The 25,052-nt window shown below is 48.6% G+C and overlaps 1 protein-coding gene across 4 annotated transcripts in view; it reads right to left on the bottom strand.

The window, feature by feature from the left end:
• Nucleotides 1-3: 3 nt before the first annotated feature.
• The window catches only part of LOC142585647 (major facilitator superfamily domain-containing protein 6-like), a 44,356-nt gene continuing 19,307 nt past the window's right edge, over nt 4-25,052 (bottom strand). For 2 of the 4 annotated variants that reach the window (XM_075696563.1, XM_075696564.1), the window contains exons 2-5: nt 9,841-9,947; nt 4,182-5,468; nt 3,575-3,727; nt 4-1,950 (exon numbers count right to left, since the gene is read on the bottom strand). In XM_075696563.1, the coding sequence (XP_075552678.1) occupies nt 1,841-1,950; nt 3,575-3,727; nt 4,182-5,468; nt 9,841-9,947 (1,657 nt within the window). In that variant the 3' untranslated portion in view covers nt 4-1,840. Of the gene's footprint in view, nt 1,964-3,574; nt 3,728-4,181; nt 5,469-9,840; nt 9,948-25,052 lie in introns of all 4 variants that reach the window. The other 2 variants (XM_075696565.1, XM_075696566.1) reach the window with 2 other exon arrangements.

The following is a 25,052-nucleotide window of genomic DNA, read 5'->3' as shown; positions in this document are numbered from 1 at the left end:
CGCTTGAATTTTCAAAAACAAAAAGTTTATTGAGTGCAAGATCTCGGCACTCATACCAAATAGGTGCACTCGGGAAGAAAATATACATGGTGTAAAATTCAATGTGAAACGAAAACTATAGCTAATTTTAGACACTGGTCGCTAAGTTCACCGTGTTAATGCCGTAAGAACGGTACTACTTAAAAAGTAATTATCCGCGACAATGTGCCTACGTTTCGCTAACAAGTGCATATGCGCAAGAAAAAAAAAAAAAAGAAGACGCCTCTAAACCTCGAAGCATAGCACAAATACGTATCTTCAACATAGTATAAGAACACTAAAAATTGAGTTAAGAAAATATACAAACATGTGTTTGTCGTAGCACCAATACAAAAGCTGCTATTCGCAGTCAAGATGAGAACAAAAACAAGTAAAACAGTATCCAGCTCAAAAACGTAATGACCCAATTTGGGTCATTTTCGTTTTCTGTATGTAGCTCAGGAGCAAAATGAGTAAAGTGGCTGACACCTCAGGTATACCACAAATCAAACCCACAATAACTGTGCGCCCAGCTTTACCGGCGGCGCATTTTGAAATGCAACGATGCACTAAAGTACTCTAATGAAAGGATAAGAAAAACCGTATGCACAAACTCCCGTTTTCTTCGTAAAGCTGCAGGTATAGAAAAAGAAAGAAAAGAAAGCGATAGGACAAATGAGATTCTGATATCAGACCCTGTGAACCGCCTCTGACCAAGGCAAGAATTTTTTTCTCAATCTTTTTGAGATCACCTCGCCTATAATGGTAGCTGCTCTGCAGTACAAGCGCGGCGATTTTAACAGACGACGCGAGGCGAGCTCAAGGGACGCATTTATACCTGCGCGTGTCGTAAGCTTCATCGCATCGTATGTTTAACGATCACACAACGCCGGCTGCTTGGCCACGCGAAATGCAATCGAGAGAACTAAGTCTTAGCTGCTAGCTGTGCCACTTGAAAACACACGCAACCTCACTGGTCGCTCAAAAGCTGCGCGCTTTTATATGAGAAATGCGCGCTTTATGAAAACGCGCAGTCTAACACTGCGCAGGCTAACGCTAAAAAGTGACAGATCGTGCGCAGCATCGTTCTTAAGCGCGCGTGGGCCCCAGGAAAGGCGACAGCTCTTTCTTAAACAAACTGTGCATTTCTCTTGCGCACATCAGTTATGCCAAAGGACAGTTTCATTTAACTTATCCTCAGAAACACCACTGTTCAGGAAATACGATTGGAAGATACAATGAATATCAGTATCGAACCACGAAAAGACAGCGCTTGTTTCATGATGCTAACTTAAAATACGTTGAAGATGCTTAGATTAGGCGGCACAAGTTCAATGTGCGCACAACCCTAACGAGATTTAAAAAGAAAGAAACACTTTCAGACAGTGAAGATAACCATGGCTGACTCAAGCGCCAGCTAGCAACATTTCTGACGCTTTGAGCAGAGTGTTCTATCGACAACATCGATACACGGCATCTTCACATAGTACCTTATGCCAATACTCATCAGTATCGCAAGGACTGTCTTGAAAAAGTACGAACACATACGTCGCACATACACCGGCGCAGAGTTCTCGAGGTTCAGGTATACAGGCCTCCAAATGGCTAAAAAGCCGCGCAGATTTCTCGAGGTTCAGGTCTACAGGCCTCCCAATGGCTAAAAGGCCGAGAGAATGGCAGGATCGAGTATCACTGAGTAAGGGTAGGTTCCTGTGGTGTCCTCGAAGACCCGAGCGTCCCTATGCGGGTGATGACTGAACGGTCGGAGATCTCTTTGCAGCTGCGCACGGGGAAAGCAATGTGCGCAGCACCCGGGGAATTCTCAGAAGTAAGTTCGCTCGGCGCATTCGTTGTTGGCAGCACTGTCACAGAGCCGGGCATCCTGTTCCTTGGCGCCCGTCAGGCCGAGTTTCTCCGACCGGGGAGTAGCCCCTGCGGGAGTAACCTGACGTAAAGAAAATGCACGTCCTTCAACTTTCGCTCACTGTGATTGGTGAACGAGTACGTTCAGCCTCTGTGAGCCTGAATGTGAGAACAAAGTTCATGAAGACGTACGGCCACGATCGGTGTTTTTAAAAGAAAACGTTAAAATATAGCGACTGCAGGAAGCCGACATACTTATTTAGGCCATCAGATTGCTTTTTTTAAAAAGTATTACAAATTGCAAAATTACTGGATAATCAAGCATGAAATGTGAAACTAATTCGGCAATGAAAAACGATATCACTTTTCTGTAACCTGCACACCATAATACATGTAAAGCGGACGAAATTGATGCGTTATACAACGCTCTAAAATACACCAATTATTTGTGAGTAGGGATCTTGCGAAACACTCGTAATCAATTTAACTTAACGTAGGCTGCTTTATCCATATATCAAATTTGTCCGCTTGACATGCATATTCCAACGGATGCAGTTTAGAGAACTGCGATATATGTTTTTGGTACATACTTACCGATTTGTAAGCTTCGCCCTTTAATTTTCTTTGTTCAAAATTACTGATTTTCGGCATTTTTAGTTTTAAAAATCTTAGATCTTAAACAGACATTTTGATTTTTACAGTTGCTAGAATACAACATTTTCTCTGAAATAGAACAAATTTCATTCAAGTCGGTCCACCATTTGTCGCAAAACCATTTGCACGTTTTAGGCATTTGGATAGATTACAGAACTGAGTGACGATCTGCGATATAGAACAGAACTGTCAGTACGTCGGCAATATGAACAGCGGACTTTCTCTTCTATCAATATGTTCCCCTCCTTTTCCCCATCCCCCGGTGCAAGCTATCCAACCGGGCTCAGTCATGGTTACCCTCGCTGTCTATCATTCATCCCTTTTCCTTCCTCTTTCCCTTTCTAACCAAATAGGCTAATTGTAGTTGCCTTCGAGCTAAAGCTTCCTCTTTAGCAGAACTCTGCGCTCTTGAGCAAGGTTACATAACGCCTGTCATGCAGGCAACGTTTTCATCCAGGAAGGCATGACGGGATGACTTTATAGCGGACTAGATCGGAGTAAGAATTAGGAGTCATTTGGCCTACGTCTAGGAAGACATGATCCAAATCGCACGTGAAACCGAGATGAAACTCAAGTGAATACCGAGAAAGGCCTTCAAAAATGCGTACTTGCGCAATGCTCGTGGTTTGCCTAGTTCGCGTCTTTTGCTCTGACGTGTATTTACTTACTAGGTTATTTCCTGGCTTAATCCTGACATCCTGTTTGTATCACATGCAACTTCCTATTCCTTTCACAATGCCCGACGGGACGTTAAGAACTTAAAAGAGAACAGGAATTATTTCCCACTGACGTCATTCGGAATTAGGCAGAATAAACTGAACAGAACAAGGACTTCCTTCCCATTTACAGCAGCTGCATAGAGCAAAACGATAAGTGTTGGTTACACGAAGGTTTAGAAAGTAATTTCAAACTACAAAAGCGTGCACGAACACGTCTTCCTTGTTGGTGGCGTTATATAATACCGCATTTTTCCGAGAAAGAAGTGTCTTCATTGTGAAAGCTTACTGCCTAGCCACCCAACTGTTAACAGGATGCTCACCTAAGCGGCCTCTGCCCAGGTACCGAAGAAACAGGTAGGTCAGAGTGCACAAAATTGCGCACCCGGCAGACGAGTATCCAAGATAGCGGAATGTGAGACGGGCGCCGATTTTGTCGATGCTCATTCCGCCCAGCAGGTTTCCGGCTGCGATACCTGGGAAAAAACGATGAACGATCAAGACTTCCATATTTATCGAGCTACGTCGCTCGGCTGCTTCGAACACTAGGCTACTCATTAACTACATTTGAGTGACAGTAAAGTGACTAACCGTAACAATCCGAAAACACGAGGGCTCGTTTGAGAGCACTGTTGCTAAAAAAAAAACTCAGAACATTGCGATAGGGAAAGGCGCACAACCTTGATCGGCCTCTTCAGCACTGTCTTGGCTGATTTCAATGACGCGAACGCTTCGAGACTCATACTTCCTCGGATAACGCCACACAAGTGGCGTTATCCGAGGAAGTGTTACAGGACAATGGTGCGCCTATTTGCATATCTACGTTTGGCCAAAGCGAACGCGAAAGACTAAACAATTTTATACGCCCAGTCCTACGCTCTCTAAAACGTACTAAGGAGAGGCGTGCAAAAGAGCCCACACACAACTCACCGAGACCTTCGAAAGTAGAGCCCAAGATGCACATCATCGAAGCAGCCGTCCCAGGTACAGCGGCCCGCTTGGCGAACACAGTCATGGCGGAGTAGGCAAGGGGAAAGATGGTGCCACCCGCGATATCCACGATGAGCCCGTACCAGGGATTGACAAGATACGAGTAGCCGATGAACTTGATTGAGAACGCCAGTAAAGCCGCCGAGTAGGAAAAGTAGTACCCGATGCGCTCGAGTATTGTCTTGGAGATGAAGAAGAGCGGTACCTCCACGCACAAGCTCATCACCGTGTTGGTCAGGCCGATCATCAGCTTAGAGGCGTGCAGGTCTTCCAGGTACCATGTGCTGAAGGACCAGACGACACCCATGAGGGCGCCAACTACGAACGTCCACACGGTGAACAGCACGATCTCGGCGTTGCAGAACAGGGTCGCGATGTCCCTGAGAAAGTTCACGGACAAGTCTGCCGTACGCAAGCGGGGCATGCAGCATATAAGGAGTACGTCCAAGGCCATGAAGGCCGCGAAGAGATAGAAGCCCGGCTTGTAGTCGGTGTGGGAAGAGTCACTGGCTTCGTCGATCAGGAATCCGATCAGCGGGCTCACAACGCCCCAACTGATGGTGCCCCAGAGACGCTGGCGCCCGAAAGCGCTCACGTTGTCGCCCAGCAGCTCGCAGACGGCAGCATCCGTGACGGTGTACAGGGTTGCCGAAGACGCCCAAGCGACGACGACCGAAATGGTGTAGATCCAGAATTTGCCGTCGTAATGAGTGGCATCGGATGGACAGCGCAGGGCGGCGTAAATTTCACTGGCACCGCTCTCGTTAACCGACGCATTGGCGCACATGTCGGACAGGCCACTTAAGCTAACCAGGGTGTACGAGGCACTCGTGACGTTGACTTTCACTGAATAGTCATCTTCAATCACTGTCAGGTTGCAGGAAAGCGGGGCGCTTTCGCGAGCCCCGGAGAGAACGCTAGAGGCCGAACTTGCGTTCGATACCATCAGCTGACTAGAGTTGCAGTTTATGTAACCGGTGAACAAACTATCGGCGTGGGCCTTGAAGCTGGGGCTGAAGAAAACAACCCCATGGGAGACGACCAAGATGGCTTGAAGAAAGGCAATCACGGCAGTGGCGTTTTGCGTCCGGTCGATGACAAATCCACACAGGGGCTTTATGATGACGGCGGCCAATGGTGTTAGGGAGAAAATGACAGCAATCATGGCAGCGTTTATTCCTACCTGTCGCCCGATCACGGCCAGGTACGGGTACACGCATGCTTGTCCTGAGAAAAAAGAAAGCACACAAAAAGAGAGAAAATTCGTGACATCAGACGATGTACAACTCATACGCAACCGTTAGCCAACGCGATAATTTCATATTGTTTTAAACGTATCGTCGAGAACTAGGCCATAAGTGCATTCAGTAAAACCGCGATCGCCATCCAGACTACTTAGTCTCACATAACAGAATTAAGTTAAGAGGTCGAAGATGTCAGAGTTTCTCGCATGTTATTCTCTGGCAAAGACATTGTGCCTTCTGCAGTAGTTCGGTGGATATGGCGCTCTGCTGCCGAACCCGATGTCGCGGGTTCGATCCCAGCTGCGGCATCCGCGTTTGAATGGGCGCGAAATGCAATACGCTCGTGTAATCTGAGATTTAAGCGCTCGTTAAATTTCCCTCAGATGGTTAAAATAAATACGGAGCACTTAACTACGGTGTCTCAAAACCTAACGTGAAGTTTTGGAACGTTAAACTCCACAATATTGTTACGGGGAGATGTGAAAAAGGGTTTATCCACAATAGTTACACAGTGGCAGCGAGTGGCACCACAATAACAAAGATGGCGGACCGGGGCACAGCTCGTCCTCTTTCTCGTCTGCTATGCAACGTCTTAGTGGGCACGCGCCATCGTTTGTGAACGAAACGAAACGTCTTCTTCGTCCGCAGGATAAGCGGCTCGTAACACTATATTTAAAGACCTTATCAAGTGCTGCTTACTACTAGGCGGATCATAAGTGAGGCCCCTGCGTCCTCAGCACCATGCAAGGGATAAAATGGCAGAGGCGTGCCGAGGAGCGAGGTGATACAGATGTCTGGGCTGTCTGGAAAACAAATAATGCTAACTACAGCGAATTGGCAGGCCATAATACCTAAATGTCTTACAAACACTTTCAGAGACATTGCGAGTCTTACAGTTCCCGAATCGGTATGCACAGTTAAAACGTGTAACTTATAGACCTTGTGCGCGAGCCACAATTCCCTATTATGATGACACCCAAAGCCAACAAGTGAGCAACAGGTTTTGTACGAGCTTCCCACCTCGGCATAGTGCTGCGAAACCGGATGTCAATCACGCCGTCAGAGAACAGGGCACCCCGGAATGCAAAGCCTACTTGCAGGGCTACAGCGATCGGTTTAACGGAAATCTAGTTGCTTCAAATGTGCTCAAAAGCATAATCTGAATTCGACTTCCGTGGAAATTACGTTGCCAGCGTAAATGTTCGTTTCTGAAGACCAACACAGTGCGTAAGACGCGCTGTTCAGTCATGTCAGCCACACCCGCTCTCCTACGTTCAGCCAATGCTTCGTAGAGATTTAGAAAGCATTCGTTCAGTGTTCATCGTGTGTCACAGAGTCGTTTTCAAAGCGCCCACTTGATGAGAAGGCACAAGCTCAACGGCTGTTGTGTTCACAAATGCGTCCGGCAACCACGTTTATCCTGTGCTTTTTTGCCAACGAATGAAGCCGAGGCAACACAAACTCGGGGTGAGAAAAGCGGGAATGCAGGGAGGTTAACCAGAATAGAATCCAATCTGGCTGCCCTGAGCTCGGGGAACGGGGCAAAGAAGTGCACACACACAATTATAAAGCAGGGCAGAAGAGAGAACGAAAGAAGGATGACGTGACATACTCGCGGGGGAGGAGGGCTCCGAGTTTCCGCAAAGGCCGCACAGACCGAAATTTGGGGCGGCAGCGAGTCTAGCCGGTTCTGTGCGCCCACAAGAGACAGCTCTGCAGTCAGAACTTTAAGCTAAGACATTATGTGATCTCGGTCTAGCACGCCTATAGTCGCAAAATTTTCCCATTTCCAAGTTAGTTCGAAAAGAATTTCAATGGAAATTCGAGTAAATTCCATAAGTGTCCTTCCTTAAAAAGAAGAGCAGCGCTGCGGTCATCGCCATGCGCACCGTTTACAGGAGTGAGTCACTTCCGTCACCGCTGGAGGCATCTATCAGAAAAGAGCCGCTTCTGGGCAGTACAGGCGCATGTAAAACATTTCGCAGACCAGCGAGTCACCAGCTTCAGGCCCGTATCGAAGCCTCACAATTTAGCTCAGATAGCGAATACTGGGGCCGCAAAGGGGCCGCGTTAAGTGCCGTACATACGACACGAACGTTGATTGCAGGGCCGATGTCTAGCATAAGTCAAACAAGGAAGCTGTGCATCTCCATCTGTCGTTATCAGGAACGTGGCGGTGTTCCAGTAGTGCTATCTTTCAATCGCGCGGTAGCGAATTCCTGCGAAATCGAAAGCCACCCGTATGCAGGGTTGTGCGATACGTGTTCGCAACTGTGCTGCCTTGAAAAAGTATCGCGAGGACCGATTCCCTAACAGCTGTGCGTTTCTCGGGCAGTCACCGATGGCACTGAATGCGGTCGCATATCTCTAAACTCTAAGTTACCCCATGACGATGTTTGGGGTTTATTGGCGCTTTAGGTTACCCAAAATCAACAGCCAAAGATTTAGTACCAGCACTTAGTGCCCTACAGCAGATGCCACAGCTGTCAGGCGAAAGAAAACAAAATTAAACCAGTTGCGCTGTACATGGCCGCAACCAGGACATTTCTTAAAATATATAGGTCGCTAGAACGCTGCGCGCAGCTACTTCAGCAACCTGTTTTAAAGATGAGATAAACGAAGTAAACCGTCGTCGTTCGTCATTAAGTCCTGAAAGTGTCCATGAAGACCTGGACGTTGATGCACTTGCGCAATGCCATATCTTACGGCTTTCTACCAAGCAACAGCAAGCGCAACGCAGCCACTTCCATATCATTTATGCACTATGCCGTCAGAAAGGTTGTGATGGTGGTGGATTTAGCCGGATGCTCAATCTAATAGACTTCGGCTCAATCTAATAGACTGACTGATGCAGAGAGCAAGACACGTGCTACTATACGGCATGAACGAATATGAGCTGTTCAGGCAGCATGTGCTCTCACGTACTACTGAACAACACCCCTGCGCCTTCACAAGCCAGTGAAGCAGATTTAAAAAGCTAGCTGATGCTGCACCGCTTAGTATGGCGTCGTGAGTTGCGCAAACGCGAGCTCGTCTCTTCATCCCGCGCGACGGCCAGTGCAGTCAAGGCAGTCAGTGCAGTCAATGACGACCAAGCTGTCTAATCACGATTAGAAGCGATGGACATGCGGTCAATGACCAAGTCGATGGATGCTAAAATTTAAAACGTTTCGGAACCTGCTTTCTTGATCACGCTAAGGCTACATCAACAAACCAGCAACGTCAGAGTACCACAGAACCACAACGTTTGTTCGGCACACTGAGTAAATGCTACCGTTCATGAACGGAGTGGCCGTCTCCGGAATATTGCATAACAAAGAACGAAACAGGCTCTATTAAATGTGCAGGCAAGAATACACGTGCAGGAGTAGACTTTCATTCGATCTTTTCGCAAACCCCTACATAAGTCGTGCATAATGAAGCACACAGTCACAAGCTATATGACAGTAAAGACCGGAGCGCGTGCCACTCGATACAGTCTGAGGACTCTGGGCGAGTCAAACTACCAATAATCGAGGAAACCGCCGAGGCTACGAAAGATCTCGTGGTCAGCAAGCCCATGTCATCTTACATTCACAAGGCCCACTTGGCCTGAAAAGCAGCTGACCATCTCGGCTGACCAAGCTTGATCACCATGCTGGAAGTGAAAAATGCAACGATCGAAGCTCTGAGAACGATTAAAAAATGATACAATGCGAAATAGAAGCCAAAGAAAATGATACATGCGTGGTTATGTTCAGGAATGTCTAAAAACATTTGCGACGCGAAGGCCGCGCCAGTTTAGGCGCGGTTACCAACATACAGTCGCGTTTATTCGTTCCGGCGTGCCCCGTGTACGAGACGTCCACCTAAGCTGTCGCGCACCGTTCATGCGCGCCGCCTATGGCGCGGCCGCCGCGTTTCCGTTTGACCCGCACGGCTTCGTAAAGTCTAGGTGAAGTCAAAGGCTCAAATGAAAAAAAAAAAAAGAGCATTTCATAGTTCAGCGATCTCCAAACACTCTTAAGCTAAATGTGGGCGCTCAGAAAGCTGCATAAAAGTTCCAATTTAACCCCGCATGACCAGCAACAGATTTTACGACATGCAGCAAGGCGCGGCCGATGTTATGCTTTCTGATGTGTACGCCATCCCGACAGTCTGGACTTCTTGTTCAACTCCCGTTCCCTCGGATTGCTTCAGCTGACCGGCAACGTCGCATGTGCCTGTAGATCTACGCTGACTAAGGTATCTCCACGAGCATCAAATGCAGCGTCAGCATTAGAAGCCGACACAATAAGGCAGCGACTACAGCGAACGACAGTGGCCTTGCATACGCACTCGAAAAGGGGGAAATTACAAAAGTGTGCGCCACGTACCTGCCAGGTAGAGAAAAAAGTGGGCCTTGAGCGGCAGCAGCTGCCTGTTGACGGACGCCGGTAGACATCGGGTCCAGCAGGATTCCATCGCCGCGGTGTGCTTGTCTCTGGGAAGCGGACGAAAACCCGGTGTACTTAGCGCTCGCGCTCGCGACGCTAACACGAAACACAACCGAGAGAGAGAGAGAGAGAGAGAGAGAGAGAGAGAGAGAGCAAGGACAGAAAAGGCAGGTAGGTCAACCAGACGAGCACTGGTTTGCTACCATACACTGGGGGTGGGGGTAAAGGGAACAAAAATTGGAAAAAAATAGGTCAGAAAGCTCCGCATCTGAGAAGGTAAGTGTGCTAACGAGGCTCGAACTATCCCAACTGCCCATCGACCGCACAGGCCGAAAGCCGACCACGCTCATACATATTACAAAGTAAATATACTTGGTAGCGAAGCTTCCATAGGAGCCCATACGTTCAAAACATGGCGGTTCCTCGGCGGTTCATGGGGCTTAGCGCCCTCTGTATGTGGTGGGAACACTTCCGGCGGAAAAAAAAAATAATGTGACGCCATGTCCGTTAAAAGCAGAAGTGACGTCATTTTGTTTTCGAAGGCGCGAAATTGGTTTTGTTGGCCTGCTTTTGGAGCTATATATTCAAATGCCCCGCCATTAGACTTGATGGGCGTTTCGAGCTTTCAGCGCAGAAAGCGATGCAGGAAAATCCAGCCGTACGGTTGTCGAAATCGCACCCCTGCACAGAACATACTTTCATTGGAGGCTGACGAAAGATTTAGGTGTGGAGTGCTGATCCTATCGTCGGACGCCAAACCCGTCGGCCGGCGCAGTCACCCGAAAACAACTACACAATTATCTGGTGGTCGTAACTCACTACTTTCGACTCAACAGATTAAGAAGCGATGAAGCTACCCGCGTCACCAAATTCAGACAAAGTTCGACAAGCATGAAAGCACCAACTGTAAGAAGGGCGCATTTCAACGGGTGAACTTTACGAGTGCGCCTTTCTGCCCATTACAAGACGTGCATTGCATTGCGAGTGATAGTGGCGTCAACGCCCCCTCTAACGATGGGCCGGCACTGAAAATAAATGCATTTATTAATAATAATAAAATGGAATAAACTTGTATCTTATTAACTCGTCACGAATATATAACATTGACCAGGAATTTTATTTTCGTTGCATGAATCTGTGTCTCGCTTGAATTAAAAAGACGCCTTTTTCTTTCCAAATGTTTGTTCCCTCCAAACATAGTCGCCCTTCAATCGCTGCTCCCATAACCCCCCTTGCTGATGTCGGTGACAATCTGTACTGAACCGCTTTTCGCCCGAAGCTTCGCGACCTATTTTGGATCGACCTTGCATATTACAGCTGAGGCGAAAAATCTTTAGGCTTTGTTTGCCGGTCGAGCATCAAGCATGGGCGCTCCGACAAATACGCTTGCGGGCTCGGCGGAACGCACGTGGTCGCTATCGCTACTGCGGCTTCCTCACGCTTATCACCACTTGCTCGCTTCGCCGCGTGGCAGCTGAAGGGCGTTAGGCGACAGCGTACAAATTCCGTCGACAAACGATTGAAAAGATAGCAAGCAAGGTATATGTAGCAAGCGTGTGACGTACGGCGTGTGACGTATGTGACGGCGTGTGACGGCGAGTGACGTATGGCGCGTCTGACGTACGCGGAATCCGTTAGTCAGTGAAGGCTGCTGACATGCCGCTCCGCAGCCGCCTGCGCTTAACGTCCCTGCCTGTCGCATCAGTGTCGAATTACATGAAGGTGACGACATACTGTAGAGCATTTCTCATGATGCAGGATACCATGATCAACCGTTTCCGAGCGAACACTACACTCTTAAACAAATGTACGCCCTTTGGGTCGTATCTTAATTGCCACACAACGATAATCGTCATCTTTCTTACTTGCATTTCCTTTCTTGAAAACGCTGCGCTCGCTACTTTCCTATCGAAAATGATCTGTCATGCTGATAACGCGCATGTCGCTTGCGACTTGTAAGTACCGGGCTCGCAGCGTCAAAGAAAGGAAATCCGGACAAGACAGATGACGATTATCGTTGTGTGGCAAGATACTTGTGGTAAGGGTCGCCGCTCGTCGACCTCCGATAGCTGTCGCCTTCTTTTTTTTTCAATAAGCTTTTTTGTAACATGAATGGACAGAGCAACAAGAATTTCCGGCTGCGTGCGCATGTTGATTAAAGGAGTGCGTATATGCACTGCACGCTGAAGGATTTAAATTAAATGTCGGTGTTTTACGTGCCAAAACCATGATCTGATTTAGAAGCACGCCGCATTAGGGGACTCCGGATAAATTTTGACCACCTGGGGGTCTTTAACTCGCTCTCAGTGCATAGCACATGGGCGTTCTTGCATTTCGTCCCTGAGGGTGAAATGCTTAATGGCATCGAAAAGCGGTCGGCGCGCACGCTAAGGTAAATATACCTGCACTCTAAGAACAGTCTACACCCTTTGGCGTGCCCCTTCTGCCACACAACGATAATCGTCATCTGCCTTGATGCGTTTCCTTTCTTTAACGCTGCGAGCCCGGAACTTTCCAGTAACGAACGGCACGCGCGTTATCAGAAGGGGCACTGCAAAGGGTGTAAACTGTTCTATGCTGATAACGCGCGTGCCGTTCGTTACTGGAAAGTTCCGGTCTCGCAGCGTTAAAGAAAGGAAACGCATCAAGGCAGATGACGATTATCGTTGTGTGGCAGAAGGGGCACGCCAAAGGGTGTAAACTGTTCTTAGAGTGTGGTAGCGAAGCTTCCATAGGAGCCCATACGTTCAAAACATGGCGGTCCATCGGCGGTTCATGGGGCTTAGCGCCATCTGTATGTGGTGGGAACACTTCAGGCGGAAGAAAAAATAATGTCACGCCATGTCCGTTAAAAGCAGAAGTGACTTCATTTTGTTTTCGACGGCGCGAAATTTGTTTTGTTTGCCTGCTTTTGGAGCTATATATTCAAAAGCCCCGCCATTCGACTTGACGGGCGTTTCGAGCTTTCAACACGGAAAGCGATGCAGGAAAAGCCAGCCGTACGGTTGTTGAAATCGCACCCCTGCACAGAACATACTTTCTTAGGAGGCCGACGAAAGCTTTAGGTGTAGAGTGCTGATCCTTTAGTCGGACGCCAAGCCTGTCGGCCGGCGCAGTCGCACGAAAACAACTAAACAATTATTTGACGGTCCTAACTCACTACTTTTGACTGAACAGATTAAGGAGCGATGAAGCCACCCGCGTCACCAAATTCAAACAAACTTCGACAAGCAAGAAAGCACGAACAGTGAGGGGGGCGTATTTCAACAGGTGAACTTTACGAGTGCGCCTTCCTGCCCATTTTAAGACGTGCTTTGCATTGCGACTGATAGTGACGTCAACGCCCCCTCTAAGGATTGGTACTGAAAATAAATGCATTTATTAATAAGAATAAAATGGAATAAACTTGTATTTTCTTAACTCGTCACGAATATATAAGATTGACCAGGAATATTATTTTTGTTGCATGAATCTAACTGTGTCTCGCTTGAATTTAAAAAAAAAAGTTTCTTTTTCTTTCCCAATGTTTGTTCCCTCCAAACATAGTCGCGCTTCAATCGCTGCTCCCATAACCCCCCTTGCTGATGTCGGTGACAATCTGTACCGAACCGCTTTTCGCCCGAAGCTTCGCCACCTATTTGGATCGACCTTGCGCATGCTGTGGAATGCAGCTACAGAAGTTAACAGCTCGTGCCGGTGCTTTCTCGAAGCGCATCGAATCATCGTGGGGAAAGCAAGCTAACAGACGCGCTGCGTGAAATGTGCTGGTTCCAGAAAGAAATCCTGGGCCTCCGTAAACTTTCACTTGCATGCGTAGCCGGTGGAGAAGAGAAGGGCACCTACGTTGAGGCAACAGCTAGAAATGAAAATTCACTAATTACGCATTGCGTGAACCGGCAGGGGTAGTACCCTGGTATCTGAACTGTACCTCGTTTCTACGTTTATAAGTTTCGATTGATTGATTCACAACGCATAATTTGACAGCCTACTTAGTTCATTCATTTCCAGCATATTCAATACTTTTTCAGCGCACAACGTGCTGAACGTCAAGTTCAACCGCAATATAAGTTCTTCGTGACCCGGGCCCTCAAGATGGCGTCATCAAAGCCTGCAGTTATAGGATGCATTAAAACTCCTCGATAACAAAATGTGTCCATTCGGCTAAAAAAATAGCTAAAGTTTTGCAACTTGCCCCTAAATTTGAGTACACGAGCGTTTTTGCATTCCACCCGCATCGGAACGAGGCCATCATGGCCGTGATCGCAAATCAAGCCTGGAAACTGCTCTCAGCGGAGCAGTTTTTGTCAGCCAGGGGGTGGCACATTTGGAGCCTACTCGACCCCCCCCCCCCTTCCCATAACCTGGAACAGATTTCTGGATACGCGACTGGTTCTACTGCAATACTTTCGGATCGCTTTGGTGGTGATGAACTTTACTGAAAGGGGGGAGGGGGAAGGCGGGGGGAGGTGGCCGAGGGATCGGGCTCAAATAAGACCTTGGGCCTGCCCAGTCCACCAGTACACGTCCCTGGACGTCCCCGTACCTGAGCCAGGCGGTCCAGTCAGTCTCGTTGCTGACCGGGAGATGAGAAAACGGGAGCGATGTGCATTAACACATTATGTGTGTGAGTGTCCCTGTTGTGAACAGAGCCTGCAAATCGCTTTCGCCGCCTGAAACTGTTTACATACAAGTGTGGAAGATGCACTTGTTGTTTGTAATTTATAAAATCCAGACCAGGGATATTGCTACGGAACAGTATTGGCGAGGACGAAGAGGCGAGCAGTGTGAAGACGACGAGGACGATTGGAGGCTTGCGCGGGCTGTCGCCTCTTGGCCAAGTGCGGCGTATTCCCTTGTAAATATACTCGTATATAGCTTTTCGTCTGCGTTTTCCTACGTAACATATCTGGTGGAGGTGGACGGACCCTGTACCTCGTCACGGAGCTTCGCAGTGGACGGTACGTCGAGCCTTCCTTCATGGCTCCCGGCGATGGCAACTCGACTCAGCCGCCTCCAACACCTGCTGCCACTTCGACGACCTACATCACTCTCCCCGCTCCTCGTGATCCTGGCGTATTCTCGGGAAAAGATGGGGAAGACGTCGAAGACTGGATCAGCCTGTACGAACACGTCAGCCGCAATAACCGGCGGGACCCTACTATCATGCTCGCCAACGTAGTCTTTTACCTCGGTGGCACACCTCGAGTTTGGTTTCGGACGCACGAAGATGAGCTCACCAGTTGGGATTCGCTTAATTAAGCAAAAGCTCCGAGACTTGTTCGGCAACCCATACCGTCACCAACATGCCATGCAGAAGGCGTTATCCATCCGTGTGCAGACGTCGACGGAGCCCTAGGTCACGTACATTCAGGACATCTTGGCTCAGTGCCGAAAAGTTGACGCACATATGACTGAGTCCGACAAGGTTCCCCACATCCTCAAAGGCATTGCCGATGACGCCTTTAACTTGCTCGTTTTCAACAACGTGGCGACGGTAGATGCAGTTATAAATTGACACTGACAAGTTCCTCGTTGATGCCGAATTGGGTAATGCCAATCGCAGAAGCCATAGCAGCCTTCCTGACCAATCAGAACCGGCCAGGTTACAAATTCGACAATATGGCGGAATTCGACAATGTGCAGAATAGTAACTATAGAATAGAATAGATTTCGCGAGAATCGCTACTGGGCACATGCGCACCAAGGTTGGACAAACACAAGAAAGAAGCTCCGTTGGCACTCATGGGTTGAATCTCGCGAAAGTGATCGTCCGAGAACGCGCCAGCTGAACGTAGTGCCCGTAGAGAGCAGAAAACGCCACGCATATGAAGTAAGAGGAACTAGAGTTGCTCATCTGCCGGCCTCAGCGCAAATGTCTGAACTTGTTGCCAGACAGTGGCGGATCATTTTCGTGCCTGAGAATGCACAATGGTTACTGAGCATCCGATTTAGAACAATGAACTAAAAAGCCAGTTTTTGGCACGCATATCTTGGAGCTGTAACCGTGTTCCTGCGATCCAACCGTGAGTGCCGTGCTTTAAATACGGAATATGGTCACCGTGCCAACCGTACTGTGTTTGCGTGATGTGCCAGCGTGGCTGGGGTATACTTTCGCCGGCAGGTCCGCGGTGTCGAGGCAACGAAATGCGACGCTTCGCGCCAAATGCACGTTTGTCCGGACCGACGCCTCATCCTAACCAACTACCCCTATATTTGACTTTACTAATGGCAAATTCGGGTGGTCGTTTCGGAGCGTTCCACAGGTAGTCATATTATTCGGGTGATCAAAAAAAGGGCGCTCGAACTAAATTCGGTTGCTTATTTCAGATCGCTGAAATCCGACTTGGAGCAACCAGAAATGCTCCGGCCGACGACGCCCGAGAAATTGCGAGATCCAGTCAGTTCTCGGTCGCGAAGCGCTGTGCAGCTTTAAAAAAATAATAAGTTCTTTGGTTTTACGGGCCAATACTACGATCTAATTATGCCGTAGTGGACCACTCCGAATTAATTTTGACCACCTGTGGTCCTTTAACGTGTACACATTGCACGGTACACGGGCGTTTTTGCATTTCACCCCCATCGAAATTTGACGGCCGCGGCCGGGATTTGATCACGCGACATCTTGCTTAGCCGCGAAGCCACTAAGGCACTAAGCAAACACAAAGCCACTACGCAACCATTGCGGGTGCTATGCAGCTTCCGTCAGCGTGTTTCTGTCGGTGTAGGCTAGGCTGTTCAGGCTGTTTTGTAATTGCATTGTCGGGCATTGTGCGCCTCACGTCGACGATGGCGACGCAGCGACACGTTCGTTAGCGGCACCGTGGCGGCACCTTCAGTTCTTTTGAGTCGGGAAGCAAGCAGTGACAGCTTGTTATCATAACGCCGAAAAGTTGCTGTGTTGGCGTACATAGGACTGTCTTTCAAGCGACCGCCACTGTAGCGATCGCTTTCGTAGCCCGTTACTGTTTTTTTTTTTTTCTGGCTTGCACCCTCCCTCGCCGTGATGCTATAATCTATAATGCTGCGTAATGCGGCGGCGGCGTTCAGTCTGGCATCACTGCAAGCTTCCCTCGGCCCCCGCTTCCTTCCCTCTCGTTGCTCCGGAAAGTGACCCACCATTCGCGTGGCGCGTGCTTCCTCGGACTCAGATCTGGAGCGTCTTGCCATTCGATTTAGAGGACAGGATCGACAGCCCGAGCTCACCATAAGTTACCTATCTCCATGTCGCGCTCGTTTTGTGCTGTCCACACCCACGGACTGTAACCAAGGGCCTTGACCAGTTGCTGAGGTTTATTTGTGTGGTCGGATGTAGCTTCGTGTCAGTTTCAAGTGGATTCCAAGTTGTCCTCTCCCCAACGGCAAAGTGTGAAGTCTCTATTGCTCCATATCTGGTCGCGGTGCTGCGGAGACGGCGCTGTGTGCTGGTGAACTCAGAGTGATGGCTTTTGCGTCCGCAAAAAGAAGGCTAACGAAAGAAGTGAGCTAACGGAATGGACCACGAAGTAGCCAGCAGTTCACAGGTAAGTTGTGCTCTATAGCTAAGGTAATTCAGCGCTTTGCAAGGGATTCTGTTTAACACCAAACACGTTAACTGCCGCTGTTGAGAAAGTTTTGTGTATAACGTTAATGGATAGTGACGTGTTCCGCTAGGCGATCAACTTCTAGATCTGCAACGGTATGTACTCTCTCTTTTCAGAGCAAAATTATACGCCCTGCAGCGGTTCCGCGTTAAAGCGGGATTTCTTCTGCGCCTGTGAATGTAACTTGAAATTAAAAACTGCAGTTAAAACTTGGCATTGCGACCTTCCCAGAGTATTCGTCAATTTTAGTTTGTGCGCCTGAATTACGCATAAATTCAGCTTTTGGGGCGAGTTTGCTGGTCGTCAATATACATTTTCTTGCGGGTGTACTTGCTTACTGTGCAGTTGACGCACCGTATTCAGCAGAGAATGAACTTCGCAATCGCAGTGTACATACACATTCGTTGGTTCGGTTCCCCATTTGTGTGTTAGAAAGACACCTCAGCAGGTTTTAGCACTGTAAGTAGACAAACCCTGGCGTGTGGGTAAAGCGGTGGCAACTCTGTCTGCAAAATATCCAAGGGCTGCACGGCGAGAAAAGAGCTGAAAGTTGAAACATAAACAAACGCGCCCTTCCTCTCGAGGGAGGCGTGCTTTCGGCCAAGCAATCACGGTCACACGCACAAATGCCTCTGCGTAAGACTCACTGCCTACAACGTCGCTGATTATTGGACGTGAGCTCGGCAAATCGTTCAATGCAGAACATGCAGTAGGGCCACTGAGAGTGCGCCGTGCAACAAAAAGTGGAAGAGAAAAAGAGTGGCGCTCGCGACGTAAACGTGACGCTGTCCCTCAGTACCAGTATGGAAAAAGACAGTGGAGGGATGTCGGTTGCAGACTCTTGCCGAGGCAGCAGGAGAGAATGTCCGTGTTTGCAGCGGAGCTCGCCTAGCTGGCTGCAACATGGGAACGCGACATTTAAAGTTCTCTTTTGTATTCTGATAATTAATTAACCATTTTGAAAACTTACGGCGGTAAGACAATCTCTAGACGACGTCCGACACGTTTCAGTGTATAACCAAGTAACATATATGGTTGAATGCAAATACACTGTTGTGGCTTTTCTCAACCTTCGCGAGTTTACAAATTTCACCTCGGCGAGACACTGAGCGCGGGAATCAGCCTAAGAGGATGTCCGAATAAACTATGTAAAGCGCACTGAGGATACTTCAGCAACCCTGCGTGTTCTAGGCGCGGTGTAAGATATAATCTGTAGGCGTGGCTAGCGCGCCTTATAGGAACGCCTGATAAATAATGTACCATGTAAGTCCATGTTCAGGTCAGTCCCATGAGAGGCGGCATTGCTTTTCTATGGAAAAATTACCGCTGTTCTGGCATTGTCTTCTGCACACCCTCTTTATTGCGCCACAAATAAAATATGACATGGCTGTGTTCCTTCGTCAAACCTTCGTTGTCAACGTACGATTTAAGAGCTGCGAAAAATGCGTGCTTTTGGCACGCTACTCAAACATATCCCGCAAATGACCATTAGCCACCATCCAATTTTGCCACTTGCGCAGACGTCACACCCTGCAATAGCGCCACGCGCAGAAGACAACGGCGCCCCGGCCACTGAGAGGGCGCAAACATTCGTGCCGGTCCCGTACGCTGTAAGCGAGTGGACTGTCTGCCAGTTGCCATGGCGACGAGGCCATTTCATTTCGTTCTACTTTTCGCTGAGACGTTGCGCCGATTTCTTTTCTTTTTTCACCGGATGGGGAATCACGGGTTTGTTTAAGGGAAGCGTGAAGGGACGTTATCGGGAAGCTCTTGTGACGGCATTCGTCGCGACATGTCCACACCTAAAGAGTACGTTTATCAGGAGTAACGAGCAACTGGTACAGGAGGTAAATGATCACCATCAAGCGCGGGAGAAAGGACGCGACATGCTATCTCAGTGGCTGCCAGTACGTACACACCGGTATTACTGGTAATGACTTCGCCGATGAGGCGGCCCTGTTCGCCTATGAAGGCACCCATGGGGTCCCGATCCCACTACCAAGAACCGATGCTACAAGGGGAGTCTATTTCCTGGCTCGTCACGTACTCTTATTCGTCGTTTCCTAGTTCTCCGAAGTGTCGCCTACAAACACATGATGCTTCTTTAAAGCTGCAACTGCCATCAGGAATTTCCCGTTCCAATGCAATGTTGTTATGCCGCCTCTGCGTGGGGGTAGCTTTCACGAAAGCATACTCGTTCCACGTTGGAATCTATAACACACCTACGTGCGACGCGTACGGCATCAAAAAAAAAAAAAAAAGAAAAGAAAAGAAATTGCTCCTATGCGCTTGTTCTCGTTATGACGTCCAGCGCCGTTATGCCTGTACAGCCTTAAATCAACTAGATTCCAGACCGTTTTCGGAAGCCAAGATTCTTGGACCACGGCCGTGCGCGTCGCTGCAACTGAAAGCAACGAAGGCGTTGTAGTATTTGAAGTCGACAGGCCTCTGCGACCTTTTGTAGATTTGGTGCACTCCTCCGAGTGTGCGCGCGACTGGTGCTCACTCTTTCCCTCTTCCACCCTTTCTCTCTTTTCAACCCGTCAGTCTTTCCCTTAGTGCGCAGGGCAGCAAACCGGACGCGCACCTGGTTAACCTCCTTGCCTTTCCTTCGCTCTCTTGAATTCTCTCCCTCTCACACTGTGGTTTTGGGCGCACCCACATCCGTCGTTTTAAACTGCCCAATACATTTACCCAAACCACAATCGTGCAGGCGCGCCGTGTTAGGTCGATCCGCAAGGACATTTTCAGTGCCCTTAGTAACGCAATTACTCACGAAGCTCGCGACTCTGAAGCAACCGCCCACCCATTCCGGTGGTGAAATCGCGGAGGAGAGCGCGCGAGTCACACCCATTTGTTTTGTTGAGCCGTGTCACGCACGGCGCACACACTAAATGGGGCGATTCCGTACGCCGCAGCGAGTTCGCATTTGACGAAGTATTCAGATACTGCAGTATCGCAGCTTTATCACGTGACTTATCCGTGTGATCGACATTGAAAACTGACGATTAGCGGCAATGCGGCATTGACGGTGTCGCTTCGTCGACTCGTTACCGTGTGCATGGCCCGCCGTGTTTCAACACGCCGACGCAGATAACAAGGACTGATTCTTCCCCTCCGATTCTATACTTTTTTTTTTTCAATCATTCGTCGCGCCGAGCGACCGATTCCGCGCCGATAAAGTCGGTGTGCGAGCCACTGACGAAGGGCAGGAAAGAATGGATAAATAATTGTCTCAAATTGTCGGCCTCTGCATTACAATTCAGAAACAAGACCCTCGTAAAAGGACGGATGAAATTTAACGATTCAGAGAACAGTTGGCGCCAATGGGAAACATAACTGGTAAAACAGCTCCAGTACGCGCAAGGGCCTGCCATCAATCATACGAAGCGGAATGGTGAGGGGGGCGGCTGCAGCTCACGTCACTCATATTTTGCATAATCCCAGGAGCGCGGCGGGAAAGGAAATCTGGAATAATGTTACGCCTAGCTTACAGAACACCCACAGCGATGAAATCTCAGTGACGCGTTAGGCGCGCGTAAAGGTCCACTGTTCGCCCACAGTGGTGCGTCTCCATCAAGCACTAACGTAGAATCTCGATCAATCCCAATTGACAAGACCAGATGACATATTGTTCTGAGCGCGGACGGTTGTGCGCTGTTAAGGGACACAGAGCATGATGCACCCAGAAAGTGGTCTCGCGAAGATCTACCAGCGCATGGGTCGAAAGCCTATACGTGCACTAGACAGCTGCGACTGTATGCGAAAGTTCTTCCAATCTTGGGTAGACTGAATAATTAAACTGTCCCCACGTTACAAAGCCGGACCAAACCTATGAGATACTGCACGGGACCAAAAAGAAATGTTAATTATCCAGCAAGTGTGAAGTTTGGGAAACATTTGGAAAAATATTTCATTTGGCACTAAAGTTCGTCTTCATTTGCAAACCTAACGTAATTGGCATTATCGTGACGTCATGACACAGGAAGGTTCGCTCACGCTGTGAAACAATAAGGCTAAGCATGACGTTGTTACTAACAAAAAGAATGCAAACTAGGGTGTTGCGCGCGACTATTCCGACTGCGCTCACGCGTGGAAGGCACCACGATGGCGGGAACGGAGTGAGCATATGTATCATGGCGTCATGACACATCCGTCACCAGTGTATTGAAACCGAAACTATAGCCACTTAATAACAGATATTGCACCGAATCATTCAGAATACTCTGATGTGTTCTACTATTTCTTCTAAGCCTTAGCGCGTGTTACAAATCGTTCCGGAAAGCAAATCTATCTATCCTGGAGTATTAGAAGACAGCCTCTTTTCTGCACAAGTCTGCTCACTGGAGCATGAACACGCATCGACATTGTTCGCCACCTGGCGTCCAATTTATCACGCAAAGGTAAACTGTAAAGTTAATGAATTCTTTTAATAAGATTCATTAAAACTAAAGAAAAATCTGTTCTTTCAATTAGTTTTGTGTCTGATATTATGTTGCTCCTTAAACTGCGCCACTGAAGACGGCATAGCCATCCTGTGCTGTTTGACGAATCGCGCACACCGCTTTCCCAAGCACTCGAAAAGATATTTTCCGTACCGCAGACCGAGGGGTGCTGCGCCATCCGTCGCCTCACAATCTGATTGAAGGACCCAAGTTGGCACCGACGAGCACTCTGCCATGACTTCTCAAGGGGTGACATCGGATCAGAAACGCCAGCTGGCTTGTACAAGCCTGCCTGACTGCAAGCGACGAGACACTGAGGAATCTGAGGACCAGTAAACATCATCGGGAACCACGACGAGGCGAACCTTTCAGACCTAGATATGGACGAGGCTGGCTTCCGAATCGTGCGCCATCGTAAAGACAGGACTGTGAGCATTCCTCTGGTAATCCCTGCAGCGTCAGAAAGAACTGATTTGAGGCAAGTGAACCCTATTGTCTTATACTCTGAGATTGAAACGATTCTCGGTGGAGCCCCAGTCAAGAGCCATTTTACAGCGCAGGGAGCATTGCTCTTGGATGTAGAGACAGAAATACAAGCTAACGGTCCTTCTAGAGACAAATATCGGTGGAATAGCCATATCTGCCCGTGTTCTACACAGTTGCATGAAAGAACACGTGCATTGTTAGGGGAGTCCCGAAATGGTACACGGATGAAGAGGTGCTCACCTACTTGAGACCTCAGGGAGTATTCCATGCGAGAAGAATCATCCATCGGGTCCGAACCTCGTCATCTGAATGGGAGTTAAGGCGCACTGACTCTGTCATTCTCACATTTGCTCCAAATTCTGAGCGCCCGGAGAAGATTAACCTCTGCTTTTCAAGGCACGAGCTTGTCGACTACGTGGAGACACCACCACGGTGTTTTAAGTGCCAACGCTTCGGACATGTAGCAAAGTACTGTCGTGGGGAGCAGAGATACAAGCTCTGTGGGGAAACTTATGACTTGAAGACGTGTGCAAGTAAAGACAATTCTATGTGTTAAAACTGCGGCGGCGATCACCCAGCTAGCTACGGCCGATGTCCTGCAAGGACAGCCGCTCAGCGAAATAATAAGATGTTTGTTTTGGGTCCGAAGCATACAAGCGTACCACCGAACACGAAGACGTCCAGCGCGCCACAACCAAATGGTTTGCAAACAGATTACGCCTCTGATTTCCCGCGTCTCGAACCGTCAAAAAAAGTTATTGAGCCAACGCAACTGCTCACCGCCGCTGGAGCACATTTTCCAAGAGTCCGAAAAGCGCGCCTATGCAGCCGCAGTGAACCGACCTCAAGTACCAGTTGGAAGCACACAGCAGGACAACTGCCAACATGTGATACGCATTTTGTTCACGGCACTACGCTCACACGTCGCGAAAAAGCCTGCGAGTTCAACGAAGGATATGCTGGAAGCAGCGCTGGCTCTTGAGTCAGTAACACGGGTTACTGCCATTATGCTACTAAGGGTATGCGGAAGTAGAGCAGAGTACTCTGCTCTACTTCCGCATACCCTTAGTAGCATAATGGCAATTTCTCGCCCACCTGGTCCATTCCGCCGTTAAAAAGTGCCCTTAATAATGCAATGGAACTGCGCCGGTATTCTACAGCGTCTGTGCGAATTTAGTTTTTTCCTTCGAGACATGCCTATACCAATTCTAGCCATCTCGGAGACTGGTCACCCAAATAGAAGGACGATCCCAGGGTACATCAGACGCCGCAATCCGAGTATACCTTCATTTCCAAATGGCAGTGCAATGATATATATCACGCGCGAAATAACTCACGTCACCTTACCAGTGCAAGACATTTGTTCTACTTCCTTGAAAAGCACCGCTGTGCAATTAGGTGTGCCTAGGAAACCGAAAAATCGGTGTGGTGTCGGTGTATGTAAGTACACGAAGGAAGGTGTCCATGGAGGCGTTTCTAAAATACCTTTGCAATCCTCTCGCCTAGAATAATCTGTGGGGATTTTAAAGCACATCATTCGCTTTGGGGAGATAAGATTGTAGATTTGCGCGGCTAAGAACTTGTCGCTGCCGCGGATGCTGCTGACTTACGTGTGGCGAACGATGGCAAACCGACTTTCTTCATGCCACCTGTATCATGGAGTGCCATAGACCTCGTGTTACACTCTACAGACCTTTTGGTATCATCGACAATGGCCCCATACAGGATGGGCAGCGACCATTTCCCAATTTTCGCAAACATCATCGGATTTCAGACCGCTGGTCGACAATTCTGTACTGTGACACGCTGGGATACATACAGAGAAGCGTTGGATGAATCCCCTGGTGAGCTGTTCGCAGATATGTTGCGGAGCAAGAGAGTGGCTACTGCGGTGTTTAAACTGCGAAATTATTTCCATACTCCTTACTTGAAGCTAAAGAATCTTTGCGCAGCGCGTAGGAAAGCAGAGCGGAAACTAATGAGAAAAAAGGGAAATCTCTCTGCGAACACTGAATATAACAGGATAAACGCTGTCATCCCTCGTCACACAAAAGGGTTAAGACGAGTTCAATGGGCTGCTTTCTGTGAGAGCTTGTCGGCATTTACTCCCATGACAAGGATATGGAGAGTAATCAATAGCCTATCCCGAAAAGATTCGCTCACACAAGCCATTCGAAGTAGTTTCTTTAAAACAAGGAAAAGATTTACCAACCCTTGCAGAAGATTTTGCAGATGTATACACATATGGCAGATCAGCAGGAATGGCGAACCCTTTGGCATCTCAATCATTCCATGCGACGAATGCGCCATTCACCTTTCACAAGTTGGATTTGGCGCTTAGCACATGAAAAAGACGCTGTGCTCTGGGTCCCCATATGATCAGCAAATAAATGCTGACAAATCTACCATACGAGCGAAGGTGAGCCCTTCTGGACATATTTAATCGCGTCTGGAGCTCAGGAGAGACGTCCGTAACGTGGGAGACGGCATGGGTGATGCCAGTGCTCAAGTCTCGAAAGGATCCTGAGAACCTTGCCTCATATCGGCTAGTATCGCTAACATCATGAGTATTAAAGTTCATGGAAAGCCTAATGTGTAGGAGGTTAACATGGTATCTTGAGCAAGGAAATAGACTGTCATC

This window comes from Dermacentor variabilis, chromosome 6 (genome assembly GCF_050947875.1).
Source record: "Dermacentor variabilis isolate Ectoservices chromosome 6, ASM5094787v1, whole genome shotgun sequence".
NCBI lineage: Eukaryota > Metazoa > Arthropoda > Arachnida > Ixodida > Ixodidae > Dermacentor > Dermacentor variabilis.
This window is presented reverse-complemented; position numbering and strand designations above follow the sequence as displayed.